Genomic DNA, 16,402 nt, shown 5'->3' on the forward strand with positions numbered 1-16,402 from the left:
GAAGCCTCTCATGGCTAATAGTTTTTTGCAACTTTCATTGCTTCCATGACAAATAGTATGGGAACACGATTTTGTTCCTTTTGTTGGAAACTTAAAAAATGATTTTGCTGCTATGATGATTTCTTCTCCTTCAAGTTTGATTTTCTTCAATAAGGCACATTAAACGAAAGAAAGAAAGGCTTAATCATGCCCCCCTGGCTCAACATCTTTTGGAACAGATTACTATGATTACAATAATTCTTTCAAACATGATAACAACTGGTCGGTGGGTTACTATGATCAACTGAAATTTGAATTTTCGGATTCTGGTATTAGCATCAGCCACCTTTTCCAAGTTTGAGGGAGAGAATGAACAGATGTCTCTGCAAAAATATACATTATACCTTGTTTCTGATATCAAATATTCTTTCAAAAGTTCTTGGGAGTTCAATACATATAACAATTTACATAGTCTATAAACAAAAGATTGGTACTAAATAATCAAGTTCCCAGCTTAGTTTATATTTACTAACAACCATGCAGCATATAAGTTCCAAATCATGCCCACTGAGCGGATCTATTCCTTGCAGTTCAAGTCTATTGCTTTCGGACTCGATTCATTGTCATTTTGGTATTGGTTATTGAGATCAAATGACCCCAACAATCCAGACTTTCTCAATCCACAACCAGTTTCCTCTTCGGGAAGCTCTAATCTTTTAGCTACTGGTTGGTCAACACATATGCCATCACAAATATTAGTACCACTTCTTTTCTTTCCACTAACTTCATTGCTTGAGCCACTAATCAAACCCTTCTTTTCAGGGTAAATTTCCATAAAGTTAAATACAAAGCAAGTATTAGATTTCCGGTTACAAATATTCTCATTCTTTGGTGGCTCCTCATCCTCCGTTCTTCCTGAGCTCTCAGAAGATGTCAATGAGCTCTCCCTGGAACATATGGTGCCTTTCATTGGCTTTCTTTCCATTTGTTTTAAGCTTGAACCTCCTATTTCTGTCAATTCTGATAACGAAGAACTCGTGCAGCCGGTGTTAACCATTGAGACTAGTTGAGACAGTTCAGCTTTAGCAAGTTCTACACCCACTGAAGATGAGGTATACCCAGCCAGTGTTTCTTGTGCTTTCTTTAATACTGATTGTAAGTACTTTCCTTGAGCTTCTATTCTTAGTTGTAAATGTCTCTGGACCTGAAATGAAAAAATAAAAATAGCCTGATTGAAATGAGTTGATTCTATCAACTGAAAATCAGCAACTTAGGATTTGGTTCAATAGTTGGTACCTCAATCTGTTCATGAAGCTTTCTTTGTACTTCCATCTGCATTTGGAGCGCCTGAGCAATCTTCGAGCTTCTGATTAACAAAATAATTAAAAATTTACTAGAATCTGTCCTATTATCATCTCCAAATCCAAATATTTAATCAAAAGATAAAGGATCAATGTAAAACTATTACTCATTCATCAGCTTGTGAGTTCCATCACTTGTGTCACTAGTCAAATCCTTATTACCGCTCTGTATCTCTCTGTAATCTGTATCACAAGAATGAAAAGAGAAAAAAAAGAGATGATATTGTTCTGAAAGTCAATATAATAGTATAAATGCAGCCAGCAATGAATTCTTAATCTAACCATCCAGATTATCGCTGAGGCAGATTTCAGTCTGTTGGCTTTTCCCCAGTCTGTATTTCTGCAAGAAGAAAATACAGTCAAACCATGTTTTCTTTGAGATGATAGTATGGTTGTATTATATATAATGAAGAACAATTGCCTGTAAATGGCTTTTGAGATGATACAAAGTGAGTCCAGAAATTCCTATGACCCTCATCAGATTCTTTGGGGTTGCTTCTGTTCGGAAACAATAAACACAAAGAAACATGAGAAAAAATTTGACAAGATGATGATGATGATGATTAAGGTTATTTGCGAGTACTATACTTAACTGTCTGGCCCTCCAAGTTGATTGACAGCTTCAACAAATCTTTGATGAAGTTCAGGAGTCCACTTTAGCCTAGGCTTAGCATCAGTTGATAGAACCAGATTCATGTCTTGATTTTGCATATTGTGCAGAGCCAAGTTTTGTGTTGTGTAAGAAAGACAGGCAGGGGGAAGCAGAAAACTGAAACTCATGTGGGTTTTGATCCCTTTTTTTAAGAAGGCAATGCTCTCAATATGAAGCAGCTGTAGTTCTCTTTATAAAACTTGGAGTTGTTGGGGTGTCCTATGATCTCGCTCCATATCTGGAAACATAGGTGGGGCTGTATTGGGAAGGGAATATATGCCATGATCTCTGGCTCTTCCTTCTATCATCTCCCCGTTTCATATCTACTTTTTTTCCTTCTTTGACTTGGAAGGGGGTGAATGGAGAGAATCTCTGATGCATCAAAAAAAAAAAAAAGTAACACAGATCAATGAGTCTCAAAAGGAGAGAAAAGAGGAAAAGTGCATGGTTTGTTTTTATCTTCAAACACACCACTTTTTTTTTTTTTAATCTCTCCCTCCCTTGCATGTTTCCCTTGTGGATTACGAAAGAAACCCGAATGAATTTTTATCTGATAAATAAAAATAAAAATCTAAATCCATTCAATTACCACCACTGTGAATTAGGTAAAATGAATGCTGGATGCAACTGTCCTAACACTATGACGAGCTTTCAATGAAAAATTAAAACTAAATTGACAGGAAAGCTTAATTTTCCTTTTGGATGACAGAAAGGGAAAGCCAAATGGCCAATGTCATTTTTCTCCTCGTTCTTTTTTCTTAGAGAAGGGTGTGGTGTGACTGGCCGATTCTTTTTGTTCTTTGTATAGGTGAAGGAATCAAAGAATCTAAATATTAGATTTAGGGACCCAGCTGGCCCTACTTTTTTCTTATAAAGGAAGTACCCTAGAAAAAGTGAATCAAATCAGGCCATCTTAATAGATAACACAACATAAACTGAAGTGTGAAAACAACCCCATACTATAAATTCTTCCCTGGAAATTGAACCAAAAGTACACACTATTCAGTAAGTTTATCCCATTACAGAAGAATCTCAGGCCCTTGGTATTTTTTTTTCTTTTCTTTTCTTTAATACAGACGGTCATTAGGGCCGACAGCTTGACACATATAGTACTCTATTTGGTTTCTTCAACTTGAGTTTTACCTTATCAAACATCTACCACTATCATCCAAGCAGCATCTGAAGTAAAACTCAATACATCAGATCAGGTGTAGGCCAGCCTCTCAGACATGATAACTTGTTGACATATAATCTTTTGGGAGTTGGGACAGAGTTGTTTTCAGTATACTGCCAGTTGATTGGTGTAATCCCCAATCTTTTGCTTCTTGACTCCCCTGATGATCAGGCTCAAGCAACAAATGTGGGAAAAGGATTATTCCCGGTGACTGTACAAGATGCCACTTCAACAGATACCAAAATTTACCCTGATGTTGGGGTAAGCTAAACTCACAGATTCAGTTTCAATTACACAAGTTAAACTTGAATGAGAGTTATCCTGAAGTGGTAGTGTAAAGCATAATAGCCCTTGGCACATATGTCACACAAGACAATGAAAATCAAAGCCCTCCTCCCTTTTCTATCTTTTGGAAAAATGTTAAATTCAATGAAATGACAAAAAGCTTCACATAGTTTATGGGTGCACACTTTCGCCTAGTATGAAAGAAATAAACAGGGCCTTCTGCTAAAAGTCCTATAAAGAAAAATATTCCAAAGAGAATGCTAGCTTTAAAACTGTAACCCATATCCAAGCAGACCTGAAAGAAAAGAAATTTCATACAAGCAAAAGGGATAAAGGGAAGCCACAATGGCCAACAAGAAATCATAAAAGTCAATTGATCTTCAGATTTCTGGGGGTTCGGTCAAGAGTTAAAATTACTGGAATCAAAATCCAATGATTGAACTCCAAAGTATTGCCATCTTAGCGCCATACATTCAGTTGGTCTGCTAAATTGATAAGCCATTTCCCAGGATTCAAAGACAAGGAAGATTAGATGCCAAATGTTACCAATGGAAGATCCCCCAATCAGTTGACTAACTACAATTTTATAATCAGTTAGTTGGATACAATTCAGTGAGCATAGAATGGAAGGTCCACTGATGAGATTGTTACCATCATCATTCAGTTCAACAATTTTTTTTTAAATTAATAATGAGATCAACATGGTGGACCAGAAAGTGGTAGGTCCATCTTGACACCAACATGGGTTCTTCTTCCTGATTAAGCATCTACTTCTCGCCCTTGAACTATAGAATCCATTAGTGGCAAGCTCATAGTCCATATTGGAAGAAAGGAATAAAATTATGAACAAGTTTTGATTTGATTATATGTGGCCCGAATGTTTGAAATACAAGAAAAGAAGGAAGAGTTATTGGAGTACCTTTCTCTTTAACCAGCTGCGGTACTTGTACAACCTCCTTTCTTGCTTTAATATATTCCATAACAGGTAAAGGAGATTCTGGGATGATGCCAAGCGGCCCCTGGTAATTTTTATGTTTAGGTCAGTAGCAGAAGGTCCAGTCATGCAAACAAATGTGGCCTCATCAATTATTATTCTTTAAGGGACCCATTAAGGAAGAAGATGAGAATATGAAAAGAATATGGCCTCAGGAATCTAGAAAAGAGAAACAAAAGGAACTAGTCGCCATCCAACTAAAAATAATGCAAATTTCAGCTGAGATATTGTGTCATCCAACTGAAAATGACGCTAGCCATATGTCACAAATCAAATTGGCTTCTCCAGATCATCAGGGTGATTGATTATTTTAGGGTCAAGAAAATAACTAGCATCAAACATCACAAGTTCAAAACTACAATTGAATGTTTCTCCGACATGTCCATCACTAAAACAGTGCAGCCCAGGAGCTAAAAAGGACCTACAAAGACAAGCACGAACAGTTAAGCATTGCTTATAAATACACTGTTTCAAGCTGGATTCTTGTTTTGGTTGAGTTTAGTGGTATTTCATGTCCCTATCCCATTTCCACAACTACTCAAGCCCTGCTGCTTCTTGAATACTGTCTTCTTGTTTTATTTCAAATTTCTACTTCCACTTAGACAGAATTGTGGTGTAATACAGTGTTCTACAGCTTCAAGTCCATGTCCTTGTTTCTCTAGGGATGTGCATAAAGTTACAAAGGAAGAATAAGATTTGAAAAAGAAAAAAACAAAAGCAACAAAAACACCTGCAGAAAAAGGGGGAAGGGGGGGGGAATTCATTTACTGGAAAACCAAACAATAAAGATAAATAAACAAATAGTCATTCGTAGACATTTACATTTCAACTTGTGCAAGATGGAGAATTTTGTCTCAAACCCCACCATAGCTTTCCCTGGAGCTAGTTAAGTCCAAGTGGAGCCATTCATAACTATGCTATACTAATTAATATGATTTTTTTTCTTTATGTATAGAGAGAGATTAAGAGAAACCGTCACTATAATATCTTCCAAATTTAGCAAATTACACCATCGTAAACTCGCTAAACTACTGTCAGACTAGTTCTCAAATTGTATTCATTTCTTACAGCAAGGGATACAACACTGTCAGTCAAGAGGTACGGCATTGATGAAGGTTGAGAAAGTTACAAGCCTTAATGGTTACAGAGCTGAACAGACCAATATGTAGAACTACAAACATGTTCTAATTTTCTTCTCTAAAACGAAAAAAAGACTTGCAAGATAAATATATGATTAGTAAAGCAAATTCTAGATTCATTTTGCAGCTAAGCGTATACAAAGTTTTCTACCTATCTGGCTTAAATTGCAGCACATGGCTAAAAGAAACAGACTGGCTTTCTTCACCAAAGACCGAAAATATTGAAATTGCCTCCCTAAATTTCTTGGGTCTATGTAAGGGGGGGGGGGTGGAACATCTTTGTCCAAGAGCCTACAACATGATTGATAGAGACAAAGTAAATTATTCAGAAATATTCCTTCAAATAATTCAAACATGTCATATCTGATGCAATGGTACATCCAACATAGACTGGGTTGACAGGACTTAACCCACTGCATAGCTTGGTGTAAGCAATATGGTAGGAGATTGGAGACATAAGTGCTTTCCCAGAACTACACCAGTGAGAAAGAGCATCATCTCATAGTAAGTTCATAAGGAAACCTAATCTCTTTCAATTGCTAGACAGGGCATTTGGTAGAAATGTGGTTTTGGGAAGAACCAAGTAATTTAAACAATGGAATTGAGATTTCAGTGTTATACAGAAAAGGAACAAAACAATGCGTAATAGTCAAAGCAAATAAAGAAAAAGTCACAGGTTTTTGGAGGTTTACCAGTAAATGAAAGTGAAGAATTGTTGTCACATTTCTAAGCTATCTAATTGGTACAAATACAGTGCTAACACTTGAAATTTGATAAAAAAGCGATAGTATCCTGAACCCATGGCTGCATGCGAGTCATTGTTGGATCAACCATTGAACGCTCCACAAACATTTGTATCGATACCTCGTCGCCATTTTAACTTTCTGAAACCCAAAAGCCTAACAGCAGGCCTATTTAGACCTAATAAAGCCCATAAATTCACGTCTGATGAACCGCACCATCCATTCCGTGCCGCCAGGTCAAGTGCACCACTTGCTTGTGTTCTATTTCACCCACGTAAAAATAAATTATTAATTAGTGTGATAACATAAGAGAAATATTTATTTATTATTTATGTATTATAATAGCTAAATATAAAATAAAGAATAGTTAGTTCAAATTTAAACTTGAAACTAGAGAAAGATAAATAAAAACTCTTCTAAAAAATAAGTAAAAAAAAGTTCTGTTTTTCCATAATAAATCATTTGAGTGACTAAAAATTATGAATTAAAATTAGTTTATTACTAACTTATATATTAAAATATAGTGTATAACCAAACATAGCATAAATATATTGACATTTTTACTAAAATGATATAAGCCCGATTTTATTTATATGGATTGAAGAGTGCAAAAAATATAGATTCACATGTCCCAAATCGAGTTTGATGGTGACAATTTGGGCATAGGGAATAGTGGTAGGAACATGTCTTGTCCCTGTTAGGTGGACAGGTCGAGGAGGCCTAAATCGACACCAATGATGATAATTTGGGCTTGCTCGAAATGCATATTCCTTTGCACTTGATAAGAACAACCCTTATTCCCATCTATAAAACACCACACAACCTCTAACCAACCCAATAATAAATCTCACCCTAAACCACTATATAAACCCCAAAACCTAAACTTGTCCATCAAAAAATTCCAAAAAAGCCCAATAACTTTTTTCCAAAATTAAATCGAGAGAAAGGTTTAAAAATCTAGCAAATTACGGTAGAATCTCCCATTTAAATTAGAATTAATTACATAGTAATATTATTTTTATTAGAATTATTTAATTATTTAATTAATTATGATTTGTTTTCTTTTTTGAATTTTGTAATTCTCAAATAGAATTTGTAAATTATTCATCAACTATAATTTTTTTATATAATATATTAAGTATAGTTAATAATTTTTTTGTTATATTTGGTAACTCTCATATATAGAGTTATTTTGATATAATTTTCATAATATTTTAGTAGGTAATTTTAGTGCTAGGTTAGTTTTTATTGTATTTTATAGTTTTTCAAATTAATTGTATTTTATTTGAATTTTGCTTGTTTTTATCATTTTTAGAGTTAATTCGAATTCATTTACTATTTTTTTTCTTTATTGTAGGTATCATATGAAGGATAGAAGATTCGAAGCATAAAGAAAAAAAAGTAATGAAAAGAAATCTTTCGCTCCACCAGATTTGATTCAGTGCAGGCGGAACATATTCTTTAATTCAAAAAATTTGGCAACAAGCATTTCACTCCCCCCACAACTTATGCATGGGAAAGAGCGACATGATTAAAAAACCTAAAAAAGGGGTGACGAGATTTAAGTGTAAGAACTTGTTTTTCACGGGTGTCAAAAAATTTGATTATGGCCGAAATTCCTAAACTGGGCATACTAAGAAATTAAATTGGAAGTTTTTTAGGAATGGGAATGATAATGGTTTAAAGATTATTAGTTGGTAATTAGTCAATAGTTAATTTTTAGAAGAGGTTAATTTAATAGAATTACCAAATGACTATGAGGCTGATAGACTGAATTGTAAAGTTAGTAAAATAAGAGAGGTCAATGTGGGATGATTAGAAAAATGATTTGATCTAAAGAGGTCCTTATGTAGTAACTTTCCAAGGGCGTCCTAGCAAATTTCCCATCTTTGAAATTAAAAGAGAGGAACAACTTTTTCCCTTCTCACGAAAAAGGGAAAAAAGGACTATACAAAATTTCCTAGGTTGCTCTCCAATATTTTTCGACATCCTTTGATACTCTAATCAAGATTCCGCCATTAGTAAGTTTTTTCTTAAGTTAAATCGTAACTTTTTTTTTATCATTAAATATGATTTTTGAATTTTTTCTCTTTTAAAGATATTTTCATTTTAGGGAGAGAAGGTTTTGATTTGTTTGTTTCTTATTGTTTTTAGGTACTTTTGATAAAGATGAGTTTAGAATAGAGTGGATTAGTTAAGGAACACGTTAGAAAGAAGTTTCGATTATAATCGTGTGAATTGCCATTGTTGAGTGCTTGAGAATTATGGAGGGAGATGGTGTTAGGTTTGGAGTTTTAAGTAAGTTTTGGATAATTAAGCGTCCCCAGAACATATTTTTGTTGAGAAAATTAAATTCAAATGAGAAAATTTTGAGTTATGTGAATTTGGAATAAGCTCTAAGTAGATGAGTTTAGGAAAAGTGAATTTCATGTTTAGTTTTTAATGAATTTATTGTTCAAATTTGTATATCTAACTTGATTTTAATGTTTGGATAATGGTTATAACCAAGGAGGTGGCCAAATCTTCCAAGGCTAAAGGAAAGGAGATAGTTTTCGAGGAGTAACGAGTTCCGGTTTGTGCTAACTATATTGTTTTCACAATATAAGTTTACTAAGTATTTAAGCCTAGTATTGTGTTGTGTTTTCGATTGTGTTAAGTTATATTAATTGAATTGTTTTCATGCTTAGATAATAATGATGTGTGATTTAAGTAAATGCATCAATTAGTTGAGTTTATTTTGATGTTTGATTTTTACTTGTTAATTGGAGAAAGATTTTGATTTTGGATGATGTAATATGATATGCATTAATATATAAAGCCTTATTAAACAAAAAAAAGGGTTTAGATATAGTTGGCATGCCATAGGATGTGTTATGTATCGATGGGAGTATTTGTCACTTGTGTACAGATTATTGAGCACTTGTGCGTGTATTCATATTCTGGCACTTGTGTGCATTTTTATAGAGTGTTAGGGGAGAACGTATTTGCACGTTTTGAGTTGTCATGCTCATTGGTGTTTGTGTGCATTATTGTAAAGTCTTAGGGGTTTCATCCGTGTATCCATTTTTGGATCTGTTAAAAAGGGTTGTAAATTCATTGAGAATATATGTTAAAATGGAATATTGTTTTGATTTTAAGCCGAGCATGAGTATTAAATCAGATGGATATAATTTGTAAAATTGGAAAGATCATGGTACTATTTCAGGTATTGGGTAAGTGTCTTCGAGATGTGATGCATGATGATTTAATGATAATTCATCACTTGTTTTGAAAGATGTTAATCTTAGTGTGCTTAATGGCTTAATATTCTTATATTTTGAATTTTCGATTTTTCTAGCACTATTGAGTTTCATTACTCAACATATGAATTTGTTTGTTACCTTGTGCAGGTTAGAGGTCACTTTGAAGGTTTTTCATGGGTTTCCAATGTCAAGAAATTTCGGTACTCAACTCACTCTAGTGATCGTAATATTTCTTCGAATTGATGGAATAAAGTTGCATGTACCTAAGTCGTATGGAACTTTGTGTGTTTCCATTCATTGATTTAAATGTTTGAATGTTGCGACTGTTTGGCATGAATGTCAGTTATATCGTGGGTAATGTAATAATTCTCAAAATGAACAATGAAGCTTGCTTGAGTTGAAATATACATGTTCTAGTGTTACAAATCACTTGCTTATCCACAAACTGATATAGTGTGCTAGTTGTCGTGATTTTGCATGTTTAGATGATGGGTATGTTAGAAAAATCCGATTAATAGAAGTTTAAAATTTTTCCAAATTAAGTCGGTTTGTGATATTTATGGCAATAAACATTTTACCGAAAAGTACTTGCGCTTTGTGCGAGATAGATTTAAGTCAATCTTGACTTTTAACTGAACAACTTTCTCCGTTATCCTCATACCCCGAATTACATCGAGTGTGAGCTTGAGCAACATGAACTAAACACAAAACAAGAAACGATATTATTACTTTCAGTAGAAAAGTAATTCTCTCAATAAAAATTGACAAAGATCGTAATTAAAAAAACAGTAAAATTTATTCTAAGCAAATAAATTACCACTATTTTCTAACAAAATAACGATAAATTTATATTCAAAAAGTGTGTATTAAGTCAATCGATGCCATCTATATATATAGAGTGAAGAATTTTGGTTAAATAAGATGTAAACAAATTATATTATTTAAATAGAAAACACACTCCTACTATAGGTAGAGTAGGGGTGCGAGGCACACCCTAGTAGAGTAGGTATTTTATGTATTGGGTCCAATTCTATGTACTTCCTGAATTCTTGACCCAATACTTTATAATTTAATCCAACCCAATATTTATTTTCTATTTCCTAAAATAAATATTATTAATTTAATTTAATTTAATTACCTAAATTAATTTTCCAATTAAATAATATTCTCCACCCAATTTTAATTTCACTAAAGTCATGACAACTTTATCGTAAAAGAATTTATAAGGAAATATATTTAATTTCTTTATTCAATGTGTAACAGCCTGAATTTGGGGCTAGTCGAAATAGTGGTTTCGGGACCACAAATTGGACTAGAAAAAATTTATATTCATTATATTTTTATTGTCTACGATTTCACAAAATGATTTTGTGAAAATTTCGTTCGAAAATTTTGACGTTTGGGCACTCAATTTAGTCAAAAGGACTAAATTGTAAAAAGTGTAAAAGTTGAGTTCTATATGTTAGAGGTGTCCAATTGTTATGAAATATTAAATTGGAGGTCTTTATATGGTAATTAGACCATTAGTTAAGTTGGTGGACAAAAATGAGTATGGTTAGGCATGTTTCCAAAGTTTTTCATTAAGGGTATTTTGGTCATTTAGTTATTAAAATGAATTAAAAACAAAATTAAAAGCCAATTTTTGTCCATCTTCAACCCCTAGGCTGAAAATTGCATGGGGAAACCATGGCTAGAGTTTTTCAAGCTTCCAAACTCGATTGTAAGTTCATTCTATCCCCGTTTTTAATGATTTTTACGTTTTTGAAATCCTCGTAACAAGATTTACCTATTTTTACCATTGTTTTGAACTAGGGTTTCTGTTTAAAAATTTACCCATGAATTATATGCAAGTATTGTGATGTTTTATGGAAGAATATGAATGTTTGGCATGTGATAAACGATTTGTACTAAGTAATTTTCGATGAAAATGCCTAAAAGGATTAATTTGTAAAAGTTATAAAATATGTCACAAGTGTGTGAATAAGTGAGTATTGTGGACTACTATAGTTATGAAAATGGTTCAGCTAGGCCTAAAATGCAAGGAAATTGAGTAAAAATTATTTTACGAGCCTAGGGCCAAAATCATAATTTTGTGAAACTATAGGGGCAAAAATGTAATTTTGAAAAAGTATGATTTTTGAACTTGAATGAACAGTGTGAAGGTTATATAAGTTAAATGTATTGTTAAAAATCAAGAAAGACGAGAAATTGAAATTGATCGATAAAAAGAAATGAAAAAAAGTGAAAATTTCCCAAATGAACCTTTGGAATAAAAATGGATACGGATGAAGTGACAGAAATGATCACATGTGTGGCACGGATTGTGTGTAGGCCACTATGTAAAAGTAAAAGTGATGGTCACGTGTGTAGTACTATGTGTAGGCTACCAAGTGTACCAGAATGATAGGTCGCATGTGCAGTACTATGTGCAGGCTACTATGCGTACTGGATAGTTTCGATCACGTATGTAGTACTATGTGCAGGCTACTATGTGTATCGGATGGTAATGGCCACATGTATAGTACTATGTGCAGGCTACTATGTGAACTGAACATCATTGATTAGTAAGGTGGTTGCTATGTGCTGATTCCACCGGACATCATTGATTAATAAGGTGGTTGCTATGTGCTGAATCCACCGAGTATCTATTATTATTCCGAAGTGTTCATCGAGAAATTGACTAAGTGCAATTGAATAATGAATATAGGTGTGGAGTTGAATTGAATATCAACTTAGAAATGGAAAAGTGAATTTTGAATTGAATTGTGATTGAAAGTGAAAAAGTGAAATTATGAAAGAGTACATTTAGCAATAAAATAGTTTAGATAGCAATAGTTGTGTGACTTTTAAAAATCACAAAAAATGGTGGAGATTGAATTAGAGGCTGAATAATATATGAAATTGAATCTGAATAAGTCTATTTTAACATAGAAGAAACAAAGAAAGCAAAAGAGTTATATATTTTGAGATATTTGAAGTTTAGTTAGACAGAGTCAGAATGAGTTTGGAATCTCCTATTTTGACTTTGGAAAATTGTAAAAAAATCTAAAAAAATAATTATGGGATAAAGTTTATATGTTTAGAATCCTCAGTGAATCTATTTTCAAGAGAAACAAACAGAAACAATATCTAAATTCTGTACAATGAGAAAATTAATTTTTAGTGAAGAGAGGTTAGAACTATCGAGCAGTGAAATAGGGGAAACTTTAAAGAATAAACTATACTATTTGGATAAACCAAAAATTCTAAAAATTTTATGGTAATAAGATATGCGAATCTAGTTTTGAGGAAAATTTATGGATCTTAATTCGGGGTTCTGTAACTCTGGGTAAAAATAATTTAGTGACTCTCACTCAAATAGACAACTTTGAATATACATGTGAGTGAATAGTGAAATTGTAGTTAATGTTGTTTAAGTGTGTTATACACATTAAGGATGTGAAATGGAGAGGAGGAGGAGGAAAATTGGAAGAACATATGAATGATTTGTGTATAATTGGCCATATGCTCGATTATAATCGATAAACGATTGAAAAGAAATGATGTTTATAATTGTGCATTATTAGTTATAGTTAAAGTTCATGTGAGAAAATAAGTTTCATAGTATGTGTATGTGGTATACTTGGTATATGATTTGGTATGTAGCAATTTCAGAAATGGTTTATGAATTAACTCATGTTGATAAGTTTGATACATAAATAAATGTGGTGCTTATCCATGCTTATAATGCTTATACTATATGCTTATTTGGCTAGCATGTTTGGTGTGTATGCTTAAGCTTTAGCCAAGTTGTGGCTGGATTATGTCACATTAAATTTATAAAATTATGCATTGAGATGGTAAATGTCTAGATGGATATATGCTTGTGATCATAAAAGGGTGGTAAGGTTTAAAGTTTGTAATCTTTATTAAAATGGTTTATCATGTGGTTAGTCTTCAAAAAGACTAGCTTGCGACTATGGTTGAGTGTAATGTTTATATCTTATGTGATATGCATAGGAAACGGGAGCGGAAAGGAAATGAAATACTAGGTTCATGCTTGAAGTGTAAAATGATGCAAAAAGGGGACGTTAAGTTAAACGATAAATATGTATTAGTATTGAACTTAATGAAATTGAATTGTACGTGAATTAAATGGAAATTGCAAATGATATGATTTGAATTAAATGAATTATTATGGTATTGAAATGTATATTGGATTGAGAAAATGAATTGAATCGTGAACATGAGAATCGTGAATTAAATGAAATGGAAATGAAGTATTAAATTGCATGAGTATGTATTGGGTCTCAAAAGCCCTATTTGTTACAAATATAGTATTTTGAAGTTATAACGTGAAGATTTATAAAAGCATGTTAAAAACTTGAAGAGTTTAAATTTGAATGAAATTTTATAACTCATTTAACATGTTTATAAGTGTATGTGTTCTGGTAATGCCTTGTACCCTATTTCGACGTCGAATACGGGTAAGGGGTGTTACAATGTGACATCGCTAGATTCGTTCATAAAGTTTTGACCGGATTTAGGGTGTTACATTTAGTGGTATCAGAGCTACGGTTTAGTCGGTTCTCGAACCAAACGTAGCATATGTGAGTCCAGCTATACATGCCATGTTATGACTCGTGATGGTGTGATATCTTCGGACTCTAACGAAATTGTTTTGTTAAGATAGAGATGATTTTCAACCGAGCTATTTTCGATAATGCTGAAAATGATATTGACATAAATGAAAAATGCTCAAGTTATGTTGGAATTTGGAAAGGTAAGAATAAAAATTCGTGATATGTATGTGTTCATGTATAAAAAGAGATGATCATAAGTTGAAAAAAGAAGAAGAAAAAAAACGAAATGAAAGTTTATGTTGTGATAAGCTCATCCAAGTATGTTGGTGATTATATGATGCTATGTGCTCAACATATTTGATTAAGTGAATATGGTAAAAGAATTTACTTAAATAGATGGAATGCGTGTTTATGTACATCTGCTTGAATAAGTGAAATCAGTACGTTCATATGATAGAATCTTATATTTAATTGTTAAATTAGATGTAATATGATGTTTTGTTTTATGTCTTTATTATTGAACCATGAATATTATAATAGTATAAAAATTGAATTAGAAGATTAAATTGAGTAGAACGCAGGAATGAGTACTTTCATTCAGTGATATGTGATGAATTGACGAAAAAGACCATGGTTGGACAATGGCAACATGTGATATGTGATTTTCGTATAAGACCATATCCGAGATATGACATCGATGTGATATATGCTACTATGTAAGACCATAGCTGGGCTATGGCATCAATATGTAAATATGTGTAAGACCATAGTTGGACTATGGCATAGAGAAAACGAAGTACTCAATTCTGTAAGACGTTCTCTAATTGAATAAATGTCGGTAAGTAAAATGGAAGCTAAGTATTGGAATTTAATTAGATATTCATATTGAGCTCGAGTAAGTAAATTCATTGTGTGAAATTGTGGGTGACAGAAAATATTCATAATAAATAGATGTGTTAATTTGCTTGGAATGAACTACGTGGTTATAATGGTATTACATTGATGATGAATGCAAAGTCATATATATATGTATCTATGAGAGCAAGTTAGAAGCTTTATGACCTCACCATCACCCTCTTATCAGTATTGTTTTATGACGAAAATTATCTTGATGAGACAGATATGTTTTTCAACTGAGTTAATTTTGATAGTATAGAAGTAAACACTTAAATGTTTGAGTGAAAATGTATTGATTATGAGTTGAAGCTCATAAAGGTATGGATCAAAGAGTATAACATTTTGTTATTGATAAATATTATAATTATGAGCACATGAGTTATGATTTTTGGATTATGATGCTATATAGAAATTTCTATTGTGAATTAGTGATTTGAGTTGGCATATGAATTATGAGTTGAGAACAAAAGTGATTAAAAGCAAATGTTTATTAAATACTTTGAGAATGTGAAATTAGTAATGAATTGGCTAATTGTGATAGTCTGTGTTATGCGCATTTATGTGTAAGATAAATTTGAGGCTTTACTACACTCACCCCCATATCAGTAAAATGTTACAATGAAATTTGCAAGATTTTGATTGAATAAGCTTACGAGTGTAGTGTTACAGAAGTTTGTGTACGGAAGATTAATAATGTCGTCAGAAAAGTGAATGAATTAGCAAATGAAGACAACATAAAAAGAGAGACATTGGATAGTTCTGAAAACTACTAAGATTATGCAAAGTTACTGTCACAAAAGAAGTTAAATCCGATTAAATGATTTATTCAGGTATGTTATTTAAAGAAAAATTAACCGGAAGTTTTTCTGAATCGATTTCTGTTAGTAAAGGGATAATGTGAAAATTTTGATGAGAAAATTAGACAATTGAGTAATATTTGTATTGTATTAATAGCTGAGTACAGTAGCTATAATGGGGTAATTACTATGATTCCTTTTAGACATTCTGTGTGTACAATTATCGTCAGAGGTATATGTAACTGTTTAGTTTCAAAAAGAATTCTTATTGTATGAGAACATTAGCTAAACATATTAATAGATGAAAGAATTATTGGTTTTTTTGGGTTATGTTCGACATTGCCATGTCTTTTAGTGGTATTTATTCCCTTGTGTAAATATGAAAATCGACGGTAAAGTCTGAGTGAGGCTAATATTTTGTTTCTACTGGTTATTGTTCTATTAAAGATACATGAAGATTATATTGCTTCTGTTACTTTGGATTCCATTAATTATGAGTGACATTGATTGTAATTTTTCGATGGATATCATTATCTAGACATTTTTTTTATCATCGAAATGGATATCATTCTATATG

At 32.5% G+C, this 16,402-nt stretch overlaps 1 protein-coding gene and 1 long non-coding RNA gene across 5 annotated transcripts; one reads left to right on the forward strand and one right to left on the reverse strand.

Annotated features, from left to right (window-relative positions):
• Positions 1 to 363: 363 nt before the first annotated feature.
• LOC107910148 (myb family transcription factor PHL8) lies at positions 364 to 6,230 on the reverse strand. 4 transcript variants are annotated; one of them, XM_041088568.1, is made up of 8 exons: positions 5,995 to 6,219; positions 4,371 to 5,875; positions 1,934 to 2,364; positions 1,762 to 1,838; positions 1,623 to 1,680; positions 1,448 to 1,523; positions 1,276 to 1,345; positions 364 to 1,183 (listed from the first exon to the last, which is right to left on the reverse strand). In XM_041088568.1, exons 3-8 carry the CDS (start codon positions 2,118 to 2,120, stop codon positions 557 to 559), a joined length of 1,095 nt encoding a protein of 364 aa, XP_040944502.1. In that variant the 5' UTR covers positions 2,121 to 2,364; positions 4,371 to 5,875; positions 5,995 to 6,219; the 3' UTR covers positions 364 to 556. The 4 variants fall into 4 exon arrangements, with proteins under 4 accessions (XP_040944502.1, XP_016693410.1, XP_016693411.1 ...); XM_016837921.2 differs by having other exon boundaries at positions 4,371 to 4,470; positions 5,736 to 6,219; XM_016837922.2 differs by having other exon boundaries at positions 1,276 to 1,342; positions 4,371 to 6,230.
• A 2,033-nt stretch (positions 6,231 to 8,263) lies between these two features.
• LOC107908405 (uncharacterized) lies at positions 8,264 to 9,989 on the forward strand. The gene is made up of 3 exons (XR_001687013.2): positions 8,264 to 8,348; positions 8,837 to 8,899; positions 9,717 to 9,989. It is a non-coding gene; the product is annotated as an uncharacterized lncRNA (long non-coding RNA).
• The last annotated feature ends 6,413 nt before the right edge of the window (positions 9,990 to 16,402 follow it).

The sequence above is a fragment of the Gossypium hirsutum genome, chromosome D02 (assembly GCF_007990345.1).
Source record: "Gossypium hirsutum isolate 1008001.06 chromosome D02, Gossypium_hirsutum_v2.1, whole genome shotgun sequence".
Classification (NCBI taxonomy): domain Eukaryota; kingdom Viridiplantae; phylum Streptophyta; class Magnoliopsida; order Malvales; family Malvaceae; genus Gossypium; species Gossypium hirsutum.

What these genes read in the sequence shown, in the direction of transcription:
- LOC107910148 (XM_041088568.1), bottom strand. Translation starts at nt 2,120, where the DNA reads ATGAGTTTCAGTTTTCTGCTTCCCCCTGCCTGTCTTTCTTACACAACA. An exon ending in ATCTCAAAAGCCATTTACAG is followed by an intron (nt 1,681 to 1,761) that starts GCAATTGTTCTT and finishes TTCTTCTTGCAG; the next exon opens with AAATACAGACTGGGGAAAAG. An exon ending in ACTCACAAGCTGATGAATGA is followed by an intron (nt 1,346 to 1,447) that starts GTAATAGTTTTA and finishes TTTGTTAATCAG; the next exon opens with AAGCTCGAAGATTGCTCAGG.